The sequence below is a fragment of the Anomaloglossus baeobatrachus genome, chromosome 1 (assembly GCF_048569485.1).
Source record: "Anomaloglossus baeobatrachus isolate aAnoBae1 chromosome 1, aAnoBae1.hap1, whole genome shotgun sequence".
NCBI lineage: Eukaryota > Metazoa > Chordata > Amphibia > Anura > Aromobatidae > Anomaloglossus > Anomaloglossus baeobatrachus.
In genome coordinates, this window is record NC_134353.1 from 514,620,709 (window position 1) to 514,644,524 (window position 23,816).

At 43.9% G+C, this 23,816-nt stretch overlaps 1 protein-coding gene across 1 annotated transcript in view; it reads left to right on the plus strand.

The window, feature by feature from the left end:
• PLPPR1 (phospholipid phosphatase related 1) overlaps positions 1–23,816 on the plus strand; it is a 332,039-nt gene that overhangs the window by 223,049 nt on the left and 85,174 nt on the right. Inside the window, exon 3 of the mRNA XM_075316151.1 lies at positions 20,403–20,591. Within this exon, the coding sequence (XP_075172266.1) occupies positions 20,403–20,591 (189 nt within the window). The remainder of the gene's footprint in view (positions 1–20,402; positions 20,592–23,816) is intronic.

Genomic DNA, 23,816 nt, shown 5'->3' on the forward strand with positions numbered 1-23,816 from the left:
CTGCTATTTTAATATTGATGTCTTGAGGACTTGCATTAACATCAATGTTTAGCTGCAATACACTAAAGATACAGCACAATTTATGGCAGTGTGTATAAATACTATGTGCCTCCTTAAGAATATTTTGGAAAATGAACACTCAATTTTTTTTTTAGAAAGTTCAGTTCTCCTTCAGTACTAGAAGCCTTAGCAGCTTCTCTTTGTGTTTTTCTGGTTTTGCTTCCCTCCACCTTCTCCACCTCTGTCCATAGAATTGTAAGCAAATATGTCATTTGATTCCTCACTGTAGGCAGATTTGATGTAAGATATAAACGTGTCTAAAACACATGATATAGTTGTGTTGAGAACAAATGGCCACATTACGGCACAATATCTGATAAATATATCCCAATATTTTTAAAATGAATTATTGTCAGTCAGCTAAACTGCATTTCTAACAAAATTTTATGGGAGAAAAAAACTTTTTATTAGGATGTTCTACTACTATATAGAAGCATACTAAAATCAAAATCACCAATACAAAGGACTCCCAAGTTCTAGAAGCTATATAGCCCACTGAACTATGATTGTTTCATAAGTTTAATCCACTTTAATAGGATAGAGTCAGTGCAGAGTGGTCTCCTCGGCTGTTTCCAGAGTTTCCAGATTCCCAATCTCTTGTGACATGGCTGAGCTGGGAACAACCTTTTAATGGAAAATTGAAGGCTGCAGCCAATCAGTGGCTGATGATTGGTACCGCAGTAATATGACATAAAGTCACGTGAGCCCCGGTGGGGCTTGGAGGAACAGCACCGTCTGGAAGATTAATATGAAGTCTTCTCAGGAGATTGTCTGCAGCCTTCAGCATTTAGTCAGAGTGGACATCATATCTAATGGCATATTCTGACAGCCGCTGAATGACCACAGTGGTTACATGACATAATGTCACATGATTGTCCAGGGATGCATTCCCCACATCAGAGGAATAGTGCCCCTCCAGGTAAGGAGCAAATGTTCTAAGTTTATGATAAACAATCGAGTTGTTAACCAGGTCCAGTCATGTTTCAACATCCAAGTGTACCAGGAGAATGATGGTAAGGAGGGAGTCACATTTGCGCGTATCTCACGTGAGTGTCACATCACATTACCCGGCATGGCCTTTCCTGGCAGGAGTGGGTCAGCTGCATGTAGTTCTATGCAGCCGACCCGCTCCTGTCCGGAGAGTATCTGGCCATGCCGGGTGATGCGATGCGAAACTCGTGCGAGATCACATAGGCTACATATTAACAGTTTGGGTATGTCTTAAGATACCTGTAAGGCTACATTTTCATAATGAAGATTTGGTGAGTTTTTGATGTTGCAGATTTTCTGCAGTATTTCTGCACCTTTTATGTCAATTAGGTTACTTGCATTTTTTTTCTATTACGTTTTTGAGGGTGTTTTTTTTAAATGCTTCTTTAACACATTTTTGACACTGCGTTTTTTATCTCTTTTTGTCATGTTTTAGATAACTCTACTTCGTTTTTGATATGTCTTGATATTTGACTTTGTCAAAATTTTATTAATACAGACATGTGCGGACTATATGCATTTTTAGTCATTTGCACAGGAGAAAAACATTAAGAATGTATATGCCTATTTTACATGTATATTTTCCAGAATTGATGCAAGTCTATGAGAAAAATCTGCACATAAAACTCAACGTACCAATAAGACAAATTGACATTATGGATTTGAAACTTGTTTGGTCAGTTTATGCTGAGGAAAAAAAATATCACAGTGGGCATAAGATTTCTATAAATCCCATCCACTTTGCTCGAACTCTAAAAGGCTGCAATTTTTTGTGCAGCAAAAGTACACAGCATTAAAAACTCATCAAGGGAACTTAACCTAAGACATTTTGATGGATTTTCCCACTATAAAATTCCATTATCTACAGTCATCATCATTACATATCTCTCATACACTTAGGCTATGTGCGCACGTTGCGTAATTCATGCAGTTACGCTGCGCTTTGTAGGGCAGCGTAACTGCATGCGTCCTGCGCCCCCTGAATAATCTATGGAGATTGTGCAGGGGCCGTGCGCACGTGGCGTCTTAGAGCGCAGCGCTTCGGCTGCTGCCCGAAGCATGCGTTCTAAGAAGTGACATGTCACTTCTTCTGTGCGCTTTGCCTGCAGCCCCTGCTCTGTCTATGGCAGGAGCTGCAGGCAGAGCGCACGTTCTCTGCCGGCACCATGCGCTTCAGAACGGAGCTTTTCAGCTGCGCTCTGAAGCACACTTTTTAGGTGCGGTGCAGAGCGCACACGTGCGCACATAGCCTTATAGTTCTCATATCTTTAAGAAATACATTCATACAGTTACAATTTTAGAAGATGCATAACCAGAGTTATGTTATGTGCACACCTTGCATTTTTATCACATTTTTTATGTGTTTTCTTAGAGCAGATTTGACAAAAAACCTGAAGGGAATCTACACCAGAAAAGGCAACTGAAAAATGTACTGAAAAAGCTGCAAAAATGCACATTTTTGCAGCTGTATTTTTCCTGCCTAGAGATGTAGAAAGGAGGCAGAAATTTCTGCACCAAATCCTAAACGTGGGCACATACCCTCATGCAATGTGTGCTAATAAATATTTAGTGAGAGATGGCATAGCCAACCTGATCAAGCTAAAGGCTGCTTTTCACGCTACGACATCGGTCAAGCGATGTCGTTGGGGTCACGGAATTTGTGACGCACATCCGGCCGCTTTAGTGAGGTCATTGCGTGTTACACCTATGTGCGATTCTGCATCGTTGCAAAAACGTGCAAAATCGCTAATTGGTGATATGTCCCCCTATTCCCAATTATCGTTGCTTTTGCGTGTACGATGTAGTTTGTCGTTCCTGCGGCAGCACACATCGCTGTGTGTGACACGCAGGAACGAGGAACCTCACCTTACCTGCGGCCGCCGGCAATGGGGCATCTCCGACCCTCCGTTTCTATTGGGCGCTTGCTTAGTGACGTCGCTGTGACGCCGAACGAACCGCCCCCTTAGAAAGGAGGCGGTTCGCCAGTCACAGAGATGTCGCTAGGCAGGTAAGTAGTGTGACGGGTCTAAGCGATGTTGTGCGCCATGGGCAGCGATTTGCCCATGTCGCACAACCGATGGGGGCAGGTACGCACGCTAGCTATATCGGTAACGATATCACAGCGTGTAAAGTGGCCTTTACGGACGATGAGTAGTGCTTGAGTGCTCGTTACTCAAATATATCATGATCTGAATAAAGGTGGAACTATTTCTGCGCTGCTGTAGGAATGACACAAATCCAAAAATACTGAAGCATGGGTGGTTTTATTCTGTATTTATGGATTTGTGTCATTCCTACAATAGCGCAGAAATAGTTCCATCTTTATTCAGTTCCTGATCTATACCGGCTTTTTTGCGTTTGGACTCTGCAGCAGCTGATCACGTGCTTTGATACTGGTTGTACACAACCACACAAGGTGAGCATTGTTACTTATCATCTTTCATATATTTATTGGGTAAGACCCTATTGCGCATTCTATCACTAGCGTTCATCGTTACTCGAATAGAGCAGTTCAGATACTCAGACATACTCAACTCGAGTAATGAGTATGATGGAAGTCAATGGGAAAAATCAAGCATTTTCCGGAAGACCCTAATAGGAAAGCTGGACAGGCAAGAAAATTGCTGAAATGAATGGAAGCAGCACTCCGATGGAATGGGAATAGCATGGGGAAGACGCTTGGTCTCCCTGGTTACTCCTGGGAACTAAATAAATAAATAATTAAAAAAAAACATAGGGTCCCTTTAATGTTTGATAATCAGCCAGGGTAAGGCCCATAGGCTGATATTACCAGGTTGTGAAGCTCTGTGGATATTGGCCCCTTCCCAGCCTAAAAATACCAGCCCGCATCCAAGCGTCCTACTTCTCGTTACAAGTACCTACCACTAAAGCATGTGTAGTGCTCGCTCATCACTATTAAAAATATTTGTACTTGTTTACTGCTTAATTCCAGTGCTAATTTTGGCTTATAAATACTGATCCTAAAATACAACCAAAATATGCATGTGTAAAAGACCTTAGAGACAAACCTTGGCATTGCTTGTTCTTGTGGAAAAAGAGCTTTATTTCAAATGCAAACCTTGCTTTTTCCCTAAAGAATTTAATGGCTTTGATTTTTTTGTTTCTTCTGTTTTTGGCTACATAAGCATCTTACTTCCTCTGGAGTAGCTGCGCACAACAATGTCAGTTAAATATCCCGTGGGGAGGAATAGGTGCCAGAATGATTTGTGTTTACTCAAATCATATTTCTCCATGTTACCATTAACAAAGACTGAGTTTATTCAGAGAACATAAAAAAGCATAAAAATATCTTATTCAGTGACTCTCCACATTGCACTGTGACTCCGCGTTTCAGACCACACAGTAGAGCAGGTGTGTGTGCCAAACAATGAATTTAATGGCAGCCATGTGTTTGTGCTATTCGCTCTGAATATTGGAAGTGTGCGGCACACTACTGAAGCATACATTTGTGTTTAAATACTAAGGCATTTACAATTTATAATTTAGTCAAAGTAATCTCTACAATCGTGGCCAAAAGCTTTGAGACTGACGAGATTTGGTTTTAGAAAGTTTGCTGCTTTGGCTTTCTATGATCTTTTAGTCAGCTGCTTCTATATTTACTGAAGTACAATTATAAGTATTTTATAAGCTTTTGTACTTTTTTTGACAAATTCATCACGTATTTCGTAAACACAATACTTACATTGTTGACCTTTATTTTTCAAGAATTTTTTCAACTTGACCTGGCATGCTGGTGATCAGTTTCTAGGACAAATCCTGTTGGAAACCCATTCTTGGCTTGTCAGTGCTTAGAGTTTATTACAGTTTCTATGTTTATGGAAAAGTGATTGAATCTGAAAAGTTTCTTGGCCATGGACCCAAATGTTTTGATCATTGAGTCACTTAGTTATCACTTTTGCCTTGTCACATGGTCTCCATAATTTTGCAAAAAAGCATTGTCCATCCACAATTTGTCCAAGATTTATTCGGAGTTTTTGATCTTGGAGGATGACAAGATGCCATTTTTTATTAACGATAGTGGTATAACTAAAGTCCCATGGGTCCAGGTGCAAAGTTTGAGCTTGAGCCCACCCCTCCACATGTTGGTCAGATGTATGGGCAGTTGTAGCATTATAAATCCTATAAAGACATACAAGTTGTCCCCCTCCCCTTCATTGTGTTGTACTGACCCCCATCCTGTACTAATGTTCCCAATCCTGGCCCCTTCCTAGTAAATATGTACCCCTTCCTGGTGTATGACCTAATCATGAGTATATCCTGGAATATATGGCCCCATCCTAATATAAATGGCCCCATCAAGGCCTCATCCTGGAAATATGTCCCCTTCATGGTTCATCCTGGTATATATGGCCTTATCCTTGTATATATGTCTCTATCATGGCCCCATCCTAGTGTATATCTCCATAATGGCCACATCCTGGTATATCTCCACATCCTGGCTCCATCCTGATATATATGTCTGCATCCTGGTATATATGTCTCCTCATGGCCCCATCTTGGTATATATGTCTCCATAATGGCCCCATCCTGGTATAGATGGTATAGATTTCCCTATAATACCCCCATCCTGGTATATATGTCCCCATAGTGACCCCATCCTGGTATATATGCCCCCATAATGGCCTCATCCTGATATGCATGTTGCCATAATGGCCCCATCCTGGTATATATGTCTCCATAATGTTCCCATGCTGGTTAATATGTCCCCATCCTGGTATATATGCCCCCAAAATGGCCACCTCCTGGTATACATGTCCCCATAATGGCCTCATCCTGGTACACATGTTGCCATAATGGCCCCATCCTGGTATATATGTCTCCATAATGCCCCCATCCTGGTTAATATGTCCCCATCCTGGTATACAGTATATGTCCCTAAAATGGCCACATCATGGTATATATGTCCCCATAATGGCCTCATCGTGGTAGATATGTCCACATAATGGCCTTATCCTAGTATATATGTCCCTATAATAGCTCTATCCTGGTATACCTGTCCCCATAGTGGCCCCATCCTGGTATATATGCCCCATAAGGGCCTCATCCTGATATACATGTTGCCATAATGGCCCCATCCTGGTATATACAGTATGTCTCCATAATGTCCCCATCCTGGTTAATATGTTCCCATCCTGGTATATATGCCCCCAAATGGCCACATCCTGGTATTCATGTCCCCATAATGGCCTCATCCTGTTATACATGTTGCCATAATGTCCCCATCCTGGTATATATGTCTCCATAATGTCCCCATCCTGGTTAATATGTCCCCATCCTGGTATATATGCCCCCAAAATGGCCACATCTTGGTATATATGCCCCCATAATGGCCTCATCCTGGTAGATATGTCCACATAATGGCCTTATCCTGGTATACATATCCCTATAATAGCTCCATCCTGGTATTTGTGTCCGCATAATGGCCACATCCTGGTATATATTTCCCTATAATGGCCCCAGCTGGTTTATGTACTGATCCTCGCCGTATCCTGGTACAAAAAAAAACCGATTATACTCATCTTCTCTCCACTCATCTGGTGTCTTCATCAAATGATGGCATGGCGGTAGAACGCATGATGTCACTGTCATATGCGGCGCGCCCATGTACAACACGGTCAGCTACCCAGTGCCGGCATATTCTCTCCTCACCATGCCTTGGATTACGGGCGTGGGGAGCAGTGAATATTCATAGCCTTAATTGGCTGCTGGTGCATCGCAGTGCAGGGTCCTGATGGGTATGTATTTCAACTGGATGCAAAGCATCTGACGAACATTCGAATAAAACAGGCACTAGGGCTGACGGGCCCCCTGCACCCCCAAGCCCGGTCACAGTTGTGATCACTGCGACCACGATTGTTACGCCCCTGATTAATGGCTGTTTTCTTTGGCAAAATTGTGAATGAGCCATCTCCATGGATCAAAATCAACCCCACACATGAATGGTCTCAAGATGTTTTACTGTTGGCATGATACAGGACTCGTGATAGCACTCACAATTTCATCTCCAGATGTCCCAAACATTCTGAAAGGGAATTCATCAGAGAATATAACGTAATATAATTTTTTTTATACTGTAGACCACCATACAAATGCAGCCAAAACAGTTGTGACCCATTAAGCCTTGAATTTCACAAGATGTTTGTCTCGTGGTATCTGGCAGAAAGATGTTAATAGCAGATCCTTTAAGTCCTGTAAGTTGTGATGTGATATCTCAATGGACTTGTTATGAAGCACATCTTGTAAATGGTTGGAAGATGACTCAAGCATTTCCTGAATAATGCATGGATCTGATTTGTACATGAGCACTGCAGACTGTAATTGAACAGTATATCCTCTGTGCAGGGCATTGTAAAGAGGTTTTTGCTCCATCTAAAGGTCATTGTAGGTACTTGAGGTTTGACTGGGCATTTATTCATATTCTAGGCAGAGGGTAAAGGAAACCTGTCACATTAAAAAAAATGCTATAAACCTGCAGATATGGTGATAATCTGCAGGTTAATAGCCTTTGGAACCTGTCTGGTGCCTGCACGTCAAACCTTGCTGCTAATAGGAAATTAACTTTAATTCTTCTGGCAGTGTTCGGGTCTCAGTCATCAGGGAGGTGCAGATGCAGGTGCAGTCACCGCTCTGTGCATAGTGAGCAGTGACTGTAACTGTGCCGCCCAGGGCTATGGGGTACTCGGTCCCGAGAAGTGTACTATTGGGATGTGCCACTGGGTGGCCGTTGCCCAGTTCCGTGACCCTGGGAGCGCTTTTAAAAATGTTTATACACAGGGGAATAGATAATAAAGTTTATGTCGTGACACCACTTGCGGGTTACGGTTATGGTGATGGAACCGCCGTTGCACAGTCTTTCCACAAGGGCTGATGTGATGGCAGCCTGGATGTTGGGCCCTCCGCAAGTAAGGCTGGGGCCCCAGTCGATAGGTGATAGAGTTAGGTACTGAAAGAACGGTAGGCCACATGAGGGGTTGCTGTATAACTGGTTCTCTTTAGTCACAGTAGATGGTAACTGGTATCCGGAGGAAGGCTGGTATTCACCTCTGGTTCCCTTAGTCCCAGTGCCGGTTGATGACCTGGTGGCTTCTTTCCCTTGCACCTTTCTCAAGTTGGTAGGTCCCCGTGGCTTGGAGCATCTGGGGGTCCCCTCCTGTTTGTATCTCAGTCTCTGGTCCGTACAGCGGCAGTGTGAACCCTGTAGAGTCAGTGTTACATTCCGGGCCCTGGTTCTCCCGTTACTGCTGGTGCCCCCAAACTTCTAAGGTCAGTGAGGTCCTGGATGGTCCCCTCACTGTGTAGACTTTATCAGGTCTGCCTGGAGCGTATGCCTGACCTAGGGCTCTGTACCCCATCAGTGCTATGGTTCCGGGAGTACTTCGCCGTACTCCACCAGCAACCACAGGCCTGGGCCCTCAGGTCACCATCACAATCCTGTGCCAAGACCAGTTACTTCCGTCTCCTCTCACTTCCACTTACTAACTGAGAGTGCGAGGTACTGAGCTGAGAGTGCGAGGTACTGAAGTAAAGGGAGGCGACTGAAGATAAGTGTGGCATAGTTTTAACACAATCTCATAGTGGTGATAACTGTAACTGTTTAATTTCATTAGGGATTTGTTGTCTGTGTTTGTCTGGGGTACTGTGAAAAAGCAAAAAAAAAAAAAAAAAAAAAAAAAGTGTGTCTAGTGATTTAGTCAGTAGTATTAGCCACACCTGTTTCTAGAAGCTTCTAGCAGCTTCTAGTAGTCCTTGTAGAACTATATAAACCAGCCAGAGCTAGCGAGGTGCTGAGAGTGCGAGGTAGTGAAGTAAAGGGAGGCGACTGAAGATAAGTGTGGCATAGTTTTAACACAATCTCATAGTGGTGATAACTGTAACTGTTTAATTTCATTAGGGATTTGTTGTCTGTGTTTGTCTGGGGTACTGTGAAAAAGCAAAAAAAAAAAGTGTGTCTAGTGATTTAGTCAGTAGTATTAGCCACACCTGTTTCTAGAAGCTTCTAGCAGCTTCTAGTAGTCCTTGTAGAACTATATAAACCAGCCAGAGCTAGCGAGGTGCTGAGAGTGCGAGGTACTGAAGTAAAGGGAGGCGACTGAAGATAAGTGTGGCATAGTTTTAACACAATCTCATAGTGGTGATAACTGTAGCTGTTTAAGAAGAGAAGAGTCGCCGTAAGCTGATCGATTGCTGGGACTTGCCGGGTCTCGCTGTTTGAGGACATCGCAAAACCGCGCGCCGTACGGCGCGCGACTTTCGCCTGTCATACGCTACATCAGCATTATGGAAGAGAAGAAAATCCACATGGTCACCTGCAACACATGCTACATGTTTACGGATCTGCCACACAAGAAATTCAACTTCACCTGTCAAAAGTGCAAACTTGTTGCCCTCTTAGAGGAAAAGGTGCGGGGACTGGAAGAAAGAATAGCAACTTTGAAGCTAATTAAAGAACATGAGGACTTCTTGGACGAGGCAGAAGCAACAATTCAGGATATGGAAAGTGAGAAAAGCTTCAGAACACATACAGAGGCTGAAAAGTGGACACATGTGACCAAAAGAAGCCAGCGGATCAAGTGGTCGGCACCACCCACACAGCTTAGCAACCAATATGAAGCCCTCATGCTGGAGAACGAAAATGGCACAGCTCAGGATGATACCGTCTCTACAGGAGAAGACACAGTATCATCAAAAGAAGTTACTTTGTCAACAAAAGCAGAAACAAAAGACACTCAAAAGCACTCAGGAGCAACAAGCAGTGCGTCCAGAAAGAAAAGAAGAGTGGTAGTTATGGGCGACTCACTACTAAGAGGCACGGAGGCAACTATCTGCAGGCCGGACATAACCGCACGAGAAGTATGCTGCCTCCCTGGAGCAAAAATCAAGGATGTGGCCAACAGGATACCAACTATCCTCGGATCCAAGGACGAATACCCGTTCCTATTGATACATGTAGGAACAAACGACACGGCAAGAAATGATCTGCCAACTATTTGTGAAGACTTTGAAATTCTGGGGAAGAAAATAAAGGAACGGAACGTACAGGTTGTTTTCTCATCAATCCTCCCAGTCGATGGCCATGGTGTCAGAAGATGGAATAGGATACTAGATTTGAACAACTGGCTACGACGGTGGTGCAGGCAGCAAGGATTTGGATTCTTAGACCATGGAGTGAATTACCTCTACGATGGACTTCTCGCAAGAGACGGGATACACCTCACAAAACCTGGGAAACACACGTTCGCCAGAAGGCTTGCCACACTCATCAGGAGGGCTTTAAATTAGAAGAAGAGGGGATGGGAGAAAAAACAGCAGACAAGAACATGCAGCAGAAGGACAAACTAATCAAGGATACTAGATGCCGTAAAGAGGACCCAAGACAGGGTACTAAGAAGGAAGCTGAGAAAAGGGGAGCAAAACTTCTTTCCTGCATGCTGACCAATGCAAGAAGCCTGACCAATAAGATGGAGGAACTGGAGCTGGTAATGTATGAGGAGAAATACGACATAGTAGGAATAACTGAGACATGGTTAGATGATAGTTATGACTGGGCGGCTAACCTGCAAGGATATGAATTGTTTAGGAGGGATCGTAAAAAAAGGAAAGGGGGTGGAGTCTGTCTATATATAAAGTCCAGTTTAAAGCCCAGACTAAGAGAAGATATTCAAGAGGGAAATGAAGAGGTGGAGTCTCTATGGGTGGAGATACAAGGAGGGAAAACTAATAAAATACTCATAGGGGTTTGTTATAAGCCACCAAATATAACAGAAACCACTGAAAATGTATTATTGAAACAAATAGACAAAGCAGCAAATCACAATGAGGTGATTATTATGGGGGACTTCAATTACCCCGATATAGACTGGGAAACTGAAACCTGTGTATCTCAGAAAGGAAACCGGTTTCTGTCAGTAACTAAGGATAATTATCTGTCCCAACTTGTGCCGGGCCCAACTAGAGGGGCAGCCCTTCTGGACTTAATTTTAAGCAACAGGCCAGATAGAATAACAGACGTACGAGTGGATGGGCACCTAGGGAATAGTGACCACAATATAATACAATTCCACTTGTCCTTTAGTAAGGTGCCTTGGAGGGGGGTTACAAAAACGCTGAATTTCAGGAAAGCAAAGTTTGATCAACTTAGAGAAGACCTTCGCCAAATTGATTGGGACAATGTCCTCAAAAATGGGAGCACAGAAAATAAGTGGGAAATTTTTAAATCGGTATTAAACACCCACTGCGAGCGAGCCATACCATACAGAAATAAAAGGGCTAGGAACAGGAGAAAACCAATGTGGCTTAATAAGGATGTAAAAGCGGCAATGAATAATAAGAAAAAGGCATTTAAAAAGCTAAAACAAGAAGGCAGCGAGGAAGCATTAAAAATATATAGAGAAAAAAATAAAATGTGTAAAAAACAAATATATTTAGCAAAAGTAGAAACTGAGAGACTCATTGCTAAGGAAAGCAAAACAAATCCCAAACTATTCTTTAATTATATAAACAGAAAAAAGATTAAAATTGATGGTGTTGGCCCTTTAAAGAATAATGAGGGTAAAATCATAGAAAGCGATGTGGGAAAAGCAAATGTTTTAAATACTTTTTTCTCAACTGTGTTCACACAGGAAAAGCATATGCCAGGGGAAATGCAGAGTGATCATGTAAATGCCCCATTAAGTATGACCTGCCTAACCCAGGAAGAAGTGCAGAACCGACTTAGTAACATTAAAATTGACAAATCACCAGGCCCTGATGGCATTCACCCTCGGGTATTAAGGGAGTTAAGTAATGTGATAGACAGGCCTCTATTCCTTTTATTTAAAGACTCTATAGAAACTGGGTCTGTTCCACTGGATTGGCGGCTAGCAAATGTGGTACCAATATTCAAAAAAGGGTGCAAAAGGGAACCTGGAAACTATAGGCCGGTAAGCTTAACATCTGTTGTGGGTAAAATGTTTGAAGGGTTTTTAAGGGATACTATTATGGAATGTCTCAATGTTAATAACTGTTTAACTCCATATCAACATGGATTTATGAAGGATCGCTCCTGTCAAACTAACCTGATCAGCTTCTATGAGGATGTAAGCTCTCACATGGACCGAGGAGAATCATTGGATGTCATTTATCTCGACTTCGGTAAAGCATTTGACACTGTCCCACATAAAAGACTGCTAAGTAAAATGAGAAAGCTTGGGCTCGGGGAAAATGTGTGTAGATGGGTAGGTAGCTGGCTTAGTGGTAGAAAACAAAGAGTGGTTATTAATGGTGCATACTCAGATTGGGCCAGGGTTACTAGTGGGGTGCCACAGGGGTCTGTATTGGGCCCCCTACTATTTAATATATTTATTAATGATCTGGTGGATGGTTTACAGAGTAAAATATCAGTATTTGCAGATGATACAAAACTATGTAAGGTAGTTAACACAAAGGAGGACAGTTTGCAACTACAGATGGACTTGAGTAAATTGGAGAATTGGGCTGAAAAATGGCAAATGAGGTTTAACACAAATAAGTGTAAGGTTATGCACATGGGAAGGAGAAACAGATGCTACGATTACTTACTAAATGGGAAACTGCTGGGGAAATCAGACATGGAAAAAGACTTAGGCATCTTAGTGAATAAGAATCTAAATTGGAGTGCCCAGTGTCAGGCAGCAGCCACCAAAGCAAATAGGGTGATGGGATGCATTAGAAGAGGTCTGGGGGCACGAGATGAAAACATCATTCTCCCTCTGTACAAATCACTAGTCAGACCACACTTGGAGTATTGTGTGCAATTTTGGGCGCCGGTGCTGAAGAAAGACATTACTGAACTTGAAAGGGTTCAGAGGCGGGCTACTAAACTAATAAATGGAATGGGTGCATTCAATACACGGAAAGGTTATCAAAATTAGGTCTATTTACTCTAGAAAAGAGAAGACTTAGGGGAGACCTAATAAATATGTACAAATATATCAGAGGGCCATATAGAGATCTCTCCCATGATCTGTTTGTACCAAGGACTATGACAAGAACAAGGGGGCATTCTTTTCGATTGGAGGAAAGAAAATTCCTACATCAGCATAGAAGAGGGTTCTTCACGGTAAGAGCAGTGAGGCTCTGGAACTCTCTTCCTGAGGAAGTGGTGATGGCCAACTCACTGAATGAATTTAAGAGAGGAATGAATGCATTTCTTGTTAGCAAAAGTATAGAAGGTTATAAATAGCATAATCTTACAGGTAGATAGAAGAGCGACCAAGATTATTAGAGGAATGGGTGGGCTGCAATACCAAGACAGGTTATTAAACTTGGGGTTAGTTAGTTAGGAAAAACAAAGGCTTAGGGGGATCTAATCACAATGTATAAATATATGAGGGGACAGTACAGAGACCTTTCCAAAGATCTCTTTACACCTAGGCCTGCGACTGGAACACGGGGGCATCCGCTACGTCTTGAGGAAAGAATGTTTAATCATAATCACAGATGAGGACTCTTTACTGTACGAGCAGTGAGACTCTGGAGCTCTCTGCCGTATGATGTTGTATTGAGGGATTCACAAGTAAAATTTAAGCAGAGCCTGATCGCATTAATTGAAAAATATAATATTACCAGTTATGTATATTGGATTTTATGACAGGGTATTGATCCAGGGAACTAGTCTGATTGCCGTATGTGGAGTCAGGAAGGAATTTTTTTCCCCATTGGAGCTTATTTGACACATTGGGGTTTTTTTGCCTTCCTCTGGATCAACATGTTAGGCTACGGGTTGAACTAGATGGACTTAGAGTCTCCCTTCAACCTTAAAAACTATGAAACTATGAAACTATGAAACTCCAACTGTCTGACTGTCTGTTTGTTCCCTTCGAGCTGGTCATTGTCTAGTGGACTGGATCGGCTCCACCCCTGGGTGGCCATCCATTGGGTCCAAGTCTAGTCAGTCACCAGTCTGGGTGGATGGGGAAAACTGGGATTATAATGTGTTTTCCTGTTACAGGCACTGGTCTTCCAGGTCCCTGGGGGTAGGCCCTGCATCTTTGGAAGGATGCAGTACCTTGTAGTGCCCTGATGGGTTCAGGGGTGCTACATAACCACACTTCCCACACTGAATGACAACTGCCTGCATTAGAACTAGCTGTCAGTCACTGTGAAGAGGTGCTAGATTCCAGACAGAACAGTAGGCGATGAGTATATTAATACACTCACACTACACTACATACATATATGCACATATATAATAAAAAATATATAGATGGCAGTGCTTCTTTAACTGGTTAGATAAATATGAGAAGGTTTCATAAGTTTTTGGAGAAGAAGAGTGGTTTATTTTATAAATATATATCTGGTTTTGTTACAGTTCAGACAGACATAGTTGTGTGAGAGAAACAGGGTGATAACTAGTTACTCCAGTGTAGCTGGAGCTGAAAAGAAGCTGTTACAGGAGAATAACTGAAAGATAGCAGTGCTGTGTAGAGAAGAGGAAATGACATGTGGGACCAAGCTGGAAGGTATTGTGCAGCTAGTGGGGTGCTAGGCCCACTGTGGTTAGTCACCTGGAATAGGGAAGAAGAAGTGGTGATAAGGGTTAAGGGGGCTTTACACACTATGACATCGCTAATGCGATCTCGTTGAGGTCACGGAATTCGTGACGCACATCCGGCCGCATTAGCGATGCCGTTGCGTGTGACACCTATGAGCGATTTTGCATCGTTGCAAAAACTTGCAAAATCGCTCATCGGTGACATGGGGGTCCATTCTCGATTATCGTTACTGCAGCAGTAACGAAGTTGTTCCTCGTTCCTGCGGCAGCACACATCGGTACGTGTGACACCGCAGGAACGAGGAAGCTCTCCTTACCTGCCTCCTGGCCACAATGCGGAAGGAAGGAGGTGGGCGGGATGTTACGTCCCACTCATCTCCGCCCCTCCGCTGCTATTGGGCAGCGGTTCAGTGACGCTGCTGTGACGTCGCTGTGACGCCGCATGGACCACCCCCTTAGAAAGGAGGCGGTTCGCTGGTCACAGCGACGTCGCTAGGCAGGTAAGTATGTGTGACTGCTCTGGGCGATGTTGTGCGCTACGGGCAGCGATTTGCCCGTGTCGCACAAAAGATGTGGGCGGGTACCCACACTAGCGATATCGGTACCAATATCGCAGTGTGTAAAGTGGCTTTTAGCCTAATGGAAGAATGCAAGTGAAAGAATTGTAATACTTGTGTTGCGGATGGGGGGCCAGGCTGCTGCAGGGGCTGCTCGGATCTGGGTTCGTTACTGCGGCTCGAGTGGTGGCCGGACCCAGGCTCGTACGGCCGTCCATCCTCACAACCGTAGGAAGGGAATATTTACAGGGGATTGATTTGTCGGTTACACCACCCATGGGTTGCGGTGAGGTATTGGGAGCACCGCCGCTGCCTGGTGATGGGACGCCTGGGGCTGATGGCGTGGGGCAGCAGAATGGAATCCCCTCCACGGGTAGGGGAGATGTTGTCCCGGGGCCCAGGTACATGGGAGTGATGTCTTCTGGAGGGGACATGTCGGGTTGGACTGGGGATCAATGGTGTACTCCTAGTTCAAAGAATCACACACAAATCCAGTGGTAAACCAAGTTGCCAGTGACCGGTCGCCTCTGGCAGGTGTATTCGGGTCCCACACCTGGGTGTAGCAAACAGGGGTCCCTTCCTCCTGCACTCAGTGTCTGTGTCTTCTGTGGGACAACTCCGCTTGGAACGGGGAAGTCCACTCCCGGTACTGTTGAAATACCCTGGAGACAGGGGAAGATAGAAAGAGACAAGCGCGGCGCCAATTTGAGTGTAGTGAGTTTTTTATATATAAAGGTGTTGAAATAGTGAAACTCTCACCAAAGCCTGGAATAATCCAAGAGGAGTTGATCCACTTTCCAATAGGATTATGGTGCAGTATGCAGCAATTGCACTGGATACTATAGAGGAGCCCTCCAGCAGGTCAACTTATTGAAAGAAGTTCCAAAGGCAATTACCAGTCTTGCGGCGCTCCTGCTACCAATGGTGGAACATATTGGATGATTTTTGGTCATATGACTGGACCAATATACAAATAAGTAAAGAGATATTTTATTTGTACATTAAAATATGGTTAATTATACAACGCGTTTTGGCTCGGATGTTTTATCCTTCAGCCTTCTTTAGGTATAATTGTGAGAAAAAAGATGTATCACATCACAATTATACCTGAAGAAGGCTGAAGGATAAAACATCCAAGCCGAAACGCATTGTATAATTAACCATATTTTAATGTACAAATAAAATATCTCTTATTTCTATATTGGTCCAGTCATATGACCAAAAATCATCCAATATGTTCCACCATTGTTAGCAGGAGCGCCGCAAGACTGGTAATTGCCTTTGGAACTTCTTTCAATAAGTGGCCCTGCTGGAGGGCTCCTCTATAGTATCCAGTGCGATTGCTGCATACTGCACCAAAATCCTATTGCAAAGTGAATCAACTCCTCTTGGATTATTCCAGGCTTTCTAACTCCCGGTACTTTGTATGTTTGGGAGCTGTGGCCCGCGAAATCTGACCGTTGGGATTTCTGTGGGTTCTGACAGACACTCTATCCCCCGCGTTGGGCTTCCGTTTCGCTCTCTGGACTTCTTTGGAACAAGGTCTGAAACCTTGTCCCCGGCTGGTCAATTAACAAGGGGGCTTGCAACCGTCCTCGTCCTAGGGTCCAGGTACCCCGACTGTGCACGGCCTCTGGACCGGATTCCTGCTGTCGACACCGGCGGGCTACAACCCTGCCCTTGTCCACTTAAGGTCTCCCGCAACCGGATCTCCGTCGCTTATGGTCCTGCTTGCCGTCTGCCACCAATCCGGTAGTCCAGGGGCCTTTTCCTCTGACTCCACTGAACCTCCACACTTCTCCACTGTCAACTGTCAGTACTGGTCTGTTGTGTTCCCGCCCCTGACACCTCAGGACCCCTAGGTGGGCCCTCCCAACTGCCTGGTCCCGCCCACTGGTGTGTCCCTATTATTATGGGGGGGTGACTAGGCTTTACTGGTTGTGTGTTGTACCTGGGTGTGGGTTGTGTGTTGGAATGCAAAGGAGGATGGACTACTTCTGTGACTACCTGGTTTTGTCAGGGCGTCACACTTGCCTAGCAGGGAGAAGATGCTGGAATGTTCCTTGTTTGTGTTATAGGCATATGAAGATGTATGTGCCAAATGAATGCCTCTATGGAACTGGAGAGAGACTGTGACAGATGATCTGTGTCTCCTTGCCTCCTTTTTTTCAAAATGTTCAGTAAAGAATGATCTGTTTTTAATAATTTTGGTTTTACCTCTTACTTTGAGAGTGCCATTCAACTACAATGGCATGGAAAAGTTTGAAGATCCTGCATGGTTAATAATTTCAACAAATTCTTGCTGCAAACATAACATGATCTGTAAAAATGTTGAAGATGAAAAGCAGATGGCTTCTACAAATGGATAATGATGCTAAACACACATCAAAATCCATAATAGACTAAGGCGGGCTTTGCACACTACGACATCGCAGCCCGATGTTGCGATGCCGAGTGCGATAGTGCCCGCCCCCGTCGCAGCAGCGATATGTGGTGATAGCTGTCGTAGCGAAAGTTATCGCTACGCCAGCTTCACACACACACTCACCTGCCGTGCGACGTCCCTGTGGCCGGCGACCCGCCTCCTTGTTAAGGGGGCGGGTCGTGCGGCGTCACTGCGACGTCACACGGCAGGCAGCCAATCAGAGCGGAGGGGCGGAGATGAGCAGGATGTAAACATCCTGCCCACCTCCTTCCTTCCGCATATCATACGGAAGCCGCAGTGAGGCCGGTAGGAGACGTTCCTCGCTCCTGCGGCTTCACACACAGCGATGTTTGCTGCCGCAGGAGCGAGGAACAACATCGGACCGTCGAGTCAGCGTAATCATGGATTACGCCGACGCTGCACCGATGATACGATTACGACGCTTTTGCGCTCGTTAATCGTATCATCCAGCCTTTACACACTGCGATGTCGCATGCGATGCCGGAAGTGCGTCATTTTCAATTTGACCCCACCGACATCGCACCTGCGATGTCGCAGTGTGCAAAGTGCCCCTAACTGAAAAGGTGCAATCTGAAGGTTTTACAATGGCCCTCACAGTCCCCTGATCTGAACATCATTGAAAATCTGTGGCTAGACCTCAAAAGAGCAGTGCATGCAAGACGAGCTAGGAATCTGACAGAACTGGAAGACTTTTCCAAGGAACAATGGATAAAATCCCTTAAACAAGAATCGAAAGACTCTTGGCTGCTACAAAAAGTGTTTCCAAGCTGTGATACTTGCCAAAGATGGTGCTACTAAGAACTTACCAAGCAGGGTGCACAAACTTTTGCATTGGCCGGATTTTCCTTGTTTGTCAATTTAAAAATGTAAAAGATGAAAATGATTTTCTTTTTTTGCCCAAAATACAAAGGAAATGTGTTATCTTTAACTTTATGCCTTTAAGAGATCATTTCATCTTCAACTTGTTTAACTGTTCACATTAACAGTAACTTTGATCAGGGGTGGCAAAACGTTTGCATGGCACTACATGCCAGATCAAGCGGCCATGAAGGGAGCTATAATAACAGCCTTACACACCCACATGTATGTTTTTAAATGGAAACTGTCCGGACCTCAAACTCTGTTGACCTACAAATATTTGGTTAGTGATTGTTGGACAACATTAGAATACCATTAACCTAGAGATTAATACCATATCTGCAGTTGGGGGACATGACAGGTTCTCTATAAGTCTGGAGTTTTGGTGCGCAGCTACTTGTTTTGGCCTATGCACACCTTCCAATTTCAAGCAAATTGAGATCTGAGGAATGAGGAGGCTATGACAACACTTTATACTCATTGTCATGTTCCCAAGCCATTCCTGAAGAATATTTGCAGTGAGGCAGTAGGTATTTTCCTGCTGAAAGAGGCATTAGGGAATACCACTGCCATAAAGAAATGTATTTGGGCAGCAACAATATTTATGTGGTACATGCCAAAGTAACATCCACAAAAATGCTGGGGATGTAAAGGGGGCTTTACACGCTACGACATCGCTAATGCGGAGTCGTTGGGGTCACGGATTTTGTGACGCACTTCCGGCCGCATTGGCGATGTTGTTGCGTGTGACACCGATGAGCGATTTTGCATCGTAGCAAAAACGTGCAAAATCGCTCATCGGTGACATGGGGGTCCATTCTCGATTATCGTTACTGCAGCAGTAACGAAGTTGTTCGTCGCTCCTGCGGCAGCACACATTGCTCTGTGTGACGCCGCAGGAATGAGGAAGCTCCCCTTACCTGCCTCCCGGCCGCTTTGCGAAGGGAAGGTGGTGGGCGGGATGTTACGTCCCACTCATCTCCGCCCCTCCGCTTCTATTGGGCGGCGGTTCAGTGACGCAGCTGTGACGTCGCTGTGATGCTGAACGAACCACCCCCTTAGAAAGGAGGTGGTTCGCCGGTCATAGCGACGTCGCCAGGCAGGTAAGTATGGGTGACGGGTCTGGGCGATGTTGTGCAACACGGCAGCGATTTGCCCGTGTTGCACAACCGATGGGGGCGGGTGCCCATGCTAGCGATATCGGGACCGATATCGCAGCATGTAAAGTAGCCTTTACTCTGAATTACCTAGATCATTGCATGGCCTCCTACAGATTGCCGTTTTCAGCCACCTCTGTAGTCTATAAGAGGCAAGGAGTACACGCTTACAATCTTTTTGTTATAAAGCTTGGTAATGCTGCTCATTGAAAGCTGGCCCTACTAGTAGCGGTGAAGAGCGTGCTGCTCTGGCCAGCAGCTCAACCATGTTGTCCTTCTCACTTGTTAGCAGTGCACTGCCTCCAGCTACCAGAAAGCCAGGAAGGCTAGGGAGAGGTGCGCCCCTGAAGAAAAAAGATGAGAGCTTATCTTTAAAAACTGAAATTTTATTTGCTTTAATCCAGTTTTATCTCATATGATTTATCAACTATTTCATGAACGGCTTGATTGGCAATGGTAGTTATCACTTATACACGTTCCAACATTACATTCTTGTGGTGCAAAAGTGCTTTATATAACACAGTGTAACATAGATGTTGCCCTCAGCTGCATTGATCTGTCTCATTATTGACAGGAATATGCCCTCTGTCCACAGGCAGAGCCAAACTTCGATCAGATACATTCATTAAGTGGGTTTGCCAATGGGCTTATGTATCAGACAATGTGTGGCATGTATCACTACTGCAACATAATCATTGCGAGAAGAATGCTGCGGTGATGGGGACATTCCTGTTTAGTGGGGATTATTCTCAGACTGAGGACTTTTGGTACTTGGATTGTAACCTAATATGCTTTACTTTCAGCTCGTCATTATGGCTGGCACTGTTCTGCTTGCATACTACTTTGAGTGCACAGATACCTTCCAAGTGCATATTCAAGGCTTCTTCTGCCAAGATGGAAATCTAATGAAACCATACCCAGGGACTGAGGATGAAAGTTTCATTTCCCCTTTGGTACTGTACTGCGTGCTGGCGGCAACACCAACAGCTATTGTAAGTAATTCAGCTGCTGAGCAGTCTTAATTCTTAATTATTTAAGGGCCATGTTCAGTTGGTGGGTGGTTACTGTAAAAATATATGCAAATTTATATACGCAATGATATAACATGTAAAACAAGATGTTAAGGATTTAGAGGCAGATGAAACACATTTTATAGAATATTTAACTCCATTTTATGCCATTCAATGCAGCATGGTAATACACTTTAAATCTTAGTAACATTTTTTGTATTTTGCATAAATAGCTACTACATATCTTTTACATGTAAATTAAGTTTAATCCCTGCGTGAAAAGTTTTGCATCTTTCTAATATACTTTTTTATTTTTTTTTAAATCACCATATTCAGAATATCTTCTTGTTGCCAATGGTCTTGTTAATAGCCAGAGGCTGAAACCCCACGTAGGGACAGATTGGAATTAGAAATCTGTCCGGACAGGAGAGAGATTTACTTTGCTGTTCTGTGTAGCTCACAGTGTTGTGTAAATGAGCACTTCTCCATGAGGAAAAAAATCATTGTCTGATGCCACCAATCTAGGGTAGCTAATCAATCATGTCAATTTCTGGCTCTTTAAAGGGACTCTGTCAGCATAGAAAGACTATTCAAAGCAATCATGGCATGGTCAAAAATGTAGGTGCACCGTCCCACCTGCTTGTTTTCTACTGTCCCCTCTTCTTTGATTGACAGCTCTGGCTTCAAAAAGCTAGAAAAGGGAGATTGATAGAAAACCAACAGGTAGGAAGGTTCCTAACTGTTTGACCATGCCATGATGCTCTAAGTGCCTGTACTTGGTTTGGACAGTCATTCTGTGCTGACACAGTAACTTTACCAAGCCTTGCAATATGGCTAAGGATATTATATCTAAACCACAACAAATGAAATAACATAAACCACAAACTTTTGTTCTAGAGTTCATTCCCCAATGACTATTTTTCTCATTCTGCAACAGATTCCACTATTTTTTTAAGAAAAAAGTTCACTGTGCAAATCTATTCTTTTGTCAAAAACCTGAACCCTGGTGGACGCCTGCTGGATCTTAGGATTTGTCACGGGCACGACTCAAGTACCCGAGTATAATGGAAGTCAATGGAGAACTCACATTTTTCCGGGACATCTTCCAGAAAAATGCTCTAGTCCTCCATTGACTTATACTCGGGTACTCAAGTCGAGCCCATCGAAGTGTCCAACTGCTCATTACAAGTATCCAGCACCTGAGCATAGTAGTTCTCACTCATCACTAATGTTAAGCCACACTGTTTCTTATCTTCAGATTTAGGGTACAGATCCACTTGCATATGACTTGTGCGAGTCTCGCATCGGTATCACCTGGCGCGGCTGCACACTCTCCTGACAGGAGCCAGTCAGTTGCATGTATTTCTATGCGGCTGAGATGCTCGAAAGCATCAGGCCTGGTGATACCAATGTGAGACTCGCATGAGTCATACGCAAGTGGAACTCCGGCCTTAGACCTAGCCTATTATGCTGTCCCCCACCTAAAGATTTGATGACAGTAATATTTCGTACATAGATTACCATTTATCTAAAATATATCTGCTACTGTACATTGCCCAAATTACTACTATAAAAATCCTCTCCTCACAGCAGAGTGGGTAAATATCAGTTTGTTTTGGTTGGCAAAAGTAGGTCATATTTAGCTGCTTGCCAGGAATATATGTTATTTTCTGGAAAGCTTTCTGAGTTTTGCATAAATTCTGGAGGCTTTGATAAATAAATAAACTCCATCTTCAATGTTATGAATGTTCATCATACAGTAAAAGTGTGCTTAAAATTCAATCAATTAGGGATTTTTTTTGTCATATTTTCATAAAATTTGATTTTTTAGTGATTTTTCTTTAGTGATTTCTTTTTTTGGAAAAAGTTGAAATCATAGATCAATTGTTCACTTCAGCCCTTAAAGGGATTTTCCAGGCTTAAGGTATTGATAACCTATTATCATGAGATGTCACCAATATGAGTTCCATGGGGATTCCACACCTGGCAGCCCAATTGATCAGTGGTGATCATATGTAAACAGCACAAGTCCGTTCACTTTGTAATGGTTGTTCTCGGTTACTGCAGCTCATCTCCTACTCATTGCAGTGGAAGCTGAGTTACAACAACCACTACACAGTGTATAGAAACTGTGCTGTTTGACTCTGCTCATTGAAACAGCTGATTGGTTGGTTTGCCGGGTATTGAACCCTTACAAATCTGATATTGCCAACAGTCATAAATATAGCAAGCCTGGAAACTTGGGGTTGTTTACTAGTTTTATATTGCTGACGTAAACTTCAGAGAGGTCATCAATATAAGATGAACGGTGATCTAACACCCGGCACCACAGCCCATCAGCTCTTCTTAGCTTCAGTAGTAGTCAGATCTAAGCAGTGAACAAAGTTGAAGAGCACAGCTCCAATAGAAGAAAACATGAGCTTATCTGCATTAACTTGCAGTAGCCACAAGTCAGTGTATAAAGCTATGGTCTTCTGTATCATGCTCTGTTTACATCAAACTGTAAGGGGGTACAAGGCTCTGCCACCACCGCAGAGGTGACATACTATGTATAGATATGTACTTGTGTTTAGTAAAATCATTATAGTATGTTGTGTGGCCACCAGGTAGCAGCATGGCCCAAGTGACCGCTTCCCTGAAGCTCCTTGGTTAGAAAGGGGTTAGTTTCCGAGAGGTTTGCAGGTTATAAAAGGGGCAAGTAAGAAGAAGAGGGCAGGAGAGTCACCAGGAAAGAGCTAATAAGAAGAAGCCCACAATATCGATTAGACCTGATCCTCTGGATCAAACTCACTTAGGGTCCTGAAGCAAAAGGGCTGAAAATAACCACGTCCTTCTGTGGGGGTAGTAGTCCAGATGGTGTGAATGGCGGCTGTACCCTGGAAAGAATTCCTAACGATTTCCCCTCAGCAAGCTGACGGTCAGTGTCTCCCTACAAATAGGATGGGTGCCAACATGTGTGCAGAGGACGAACCTGCCACGGATGGCAAAGTCAGAGCAGGGGATGAGGGGCCTAGCGGTGCTTACTGAGACCCAGGTGCCAGGGGAGTGGTTAGCCAGAAATTGCAAGAAAAAGTGGAAACTGGAGGGAACCCCACTGGCATTGACATTGTAAAGACGTTATCAAGTAAAGTTGCAAAGTTTGGAAAGAAACCCCTTTTTTCCAAATGATTGACTCTGCGGATGAATGAACTGGTGCATGTTTTACAC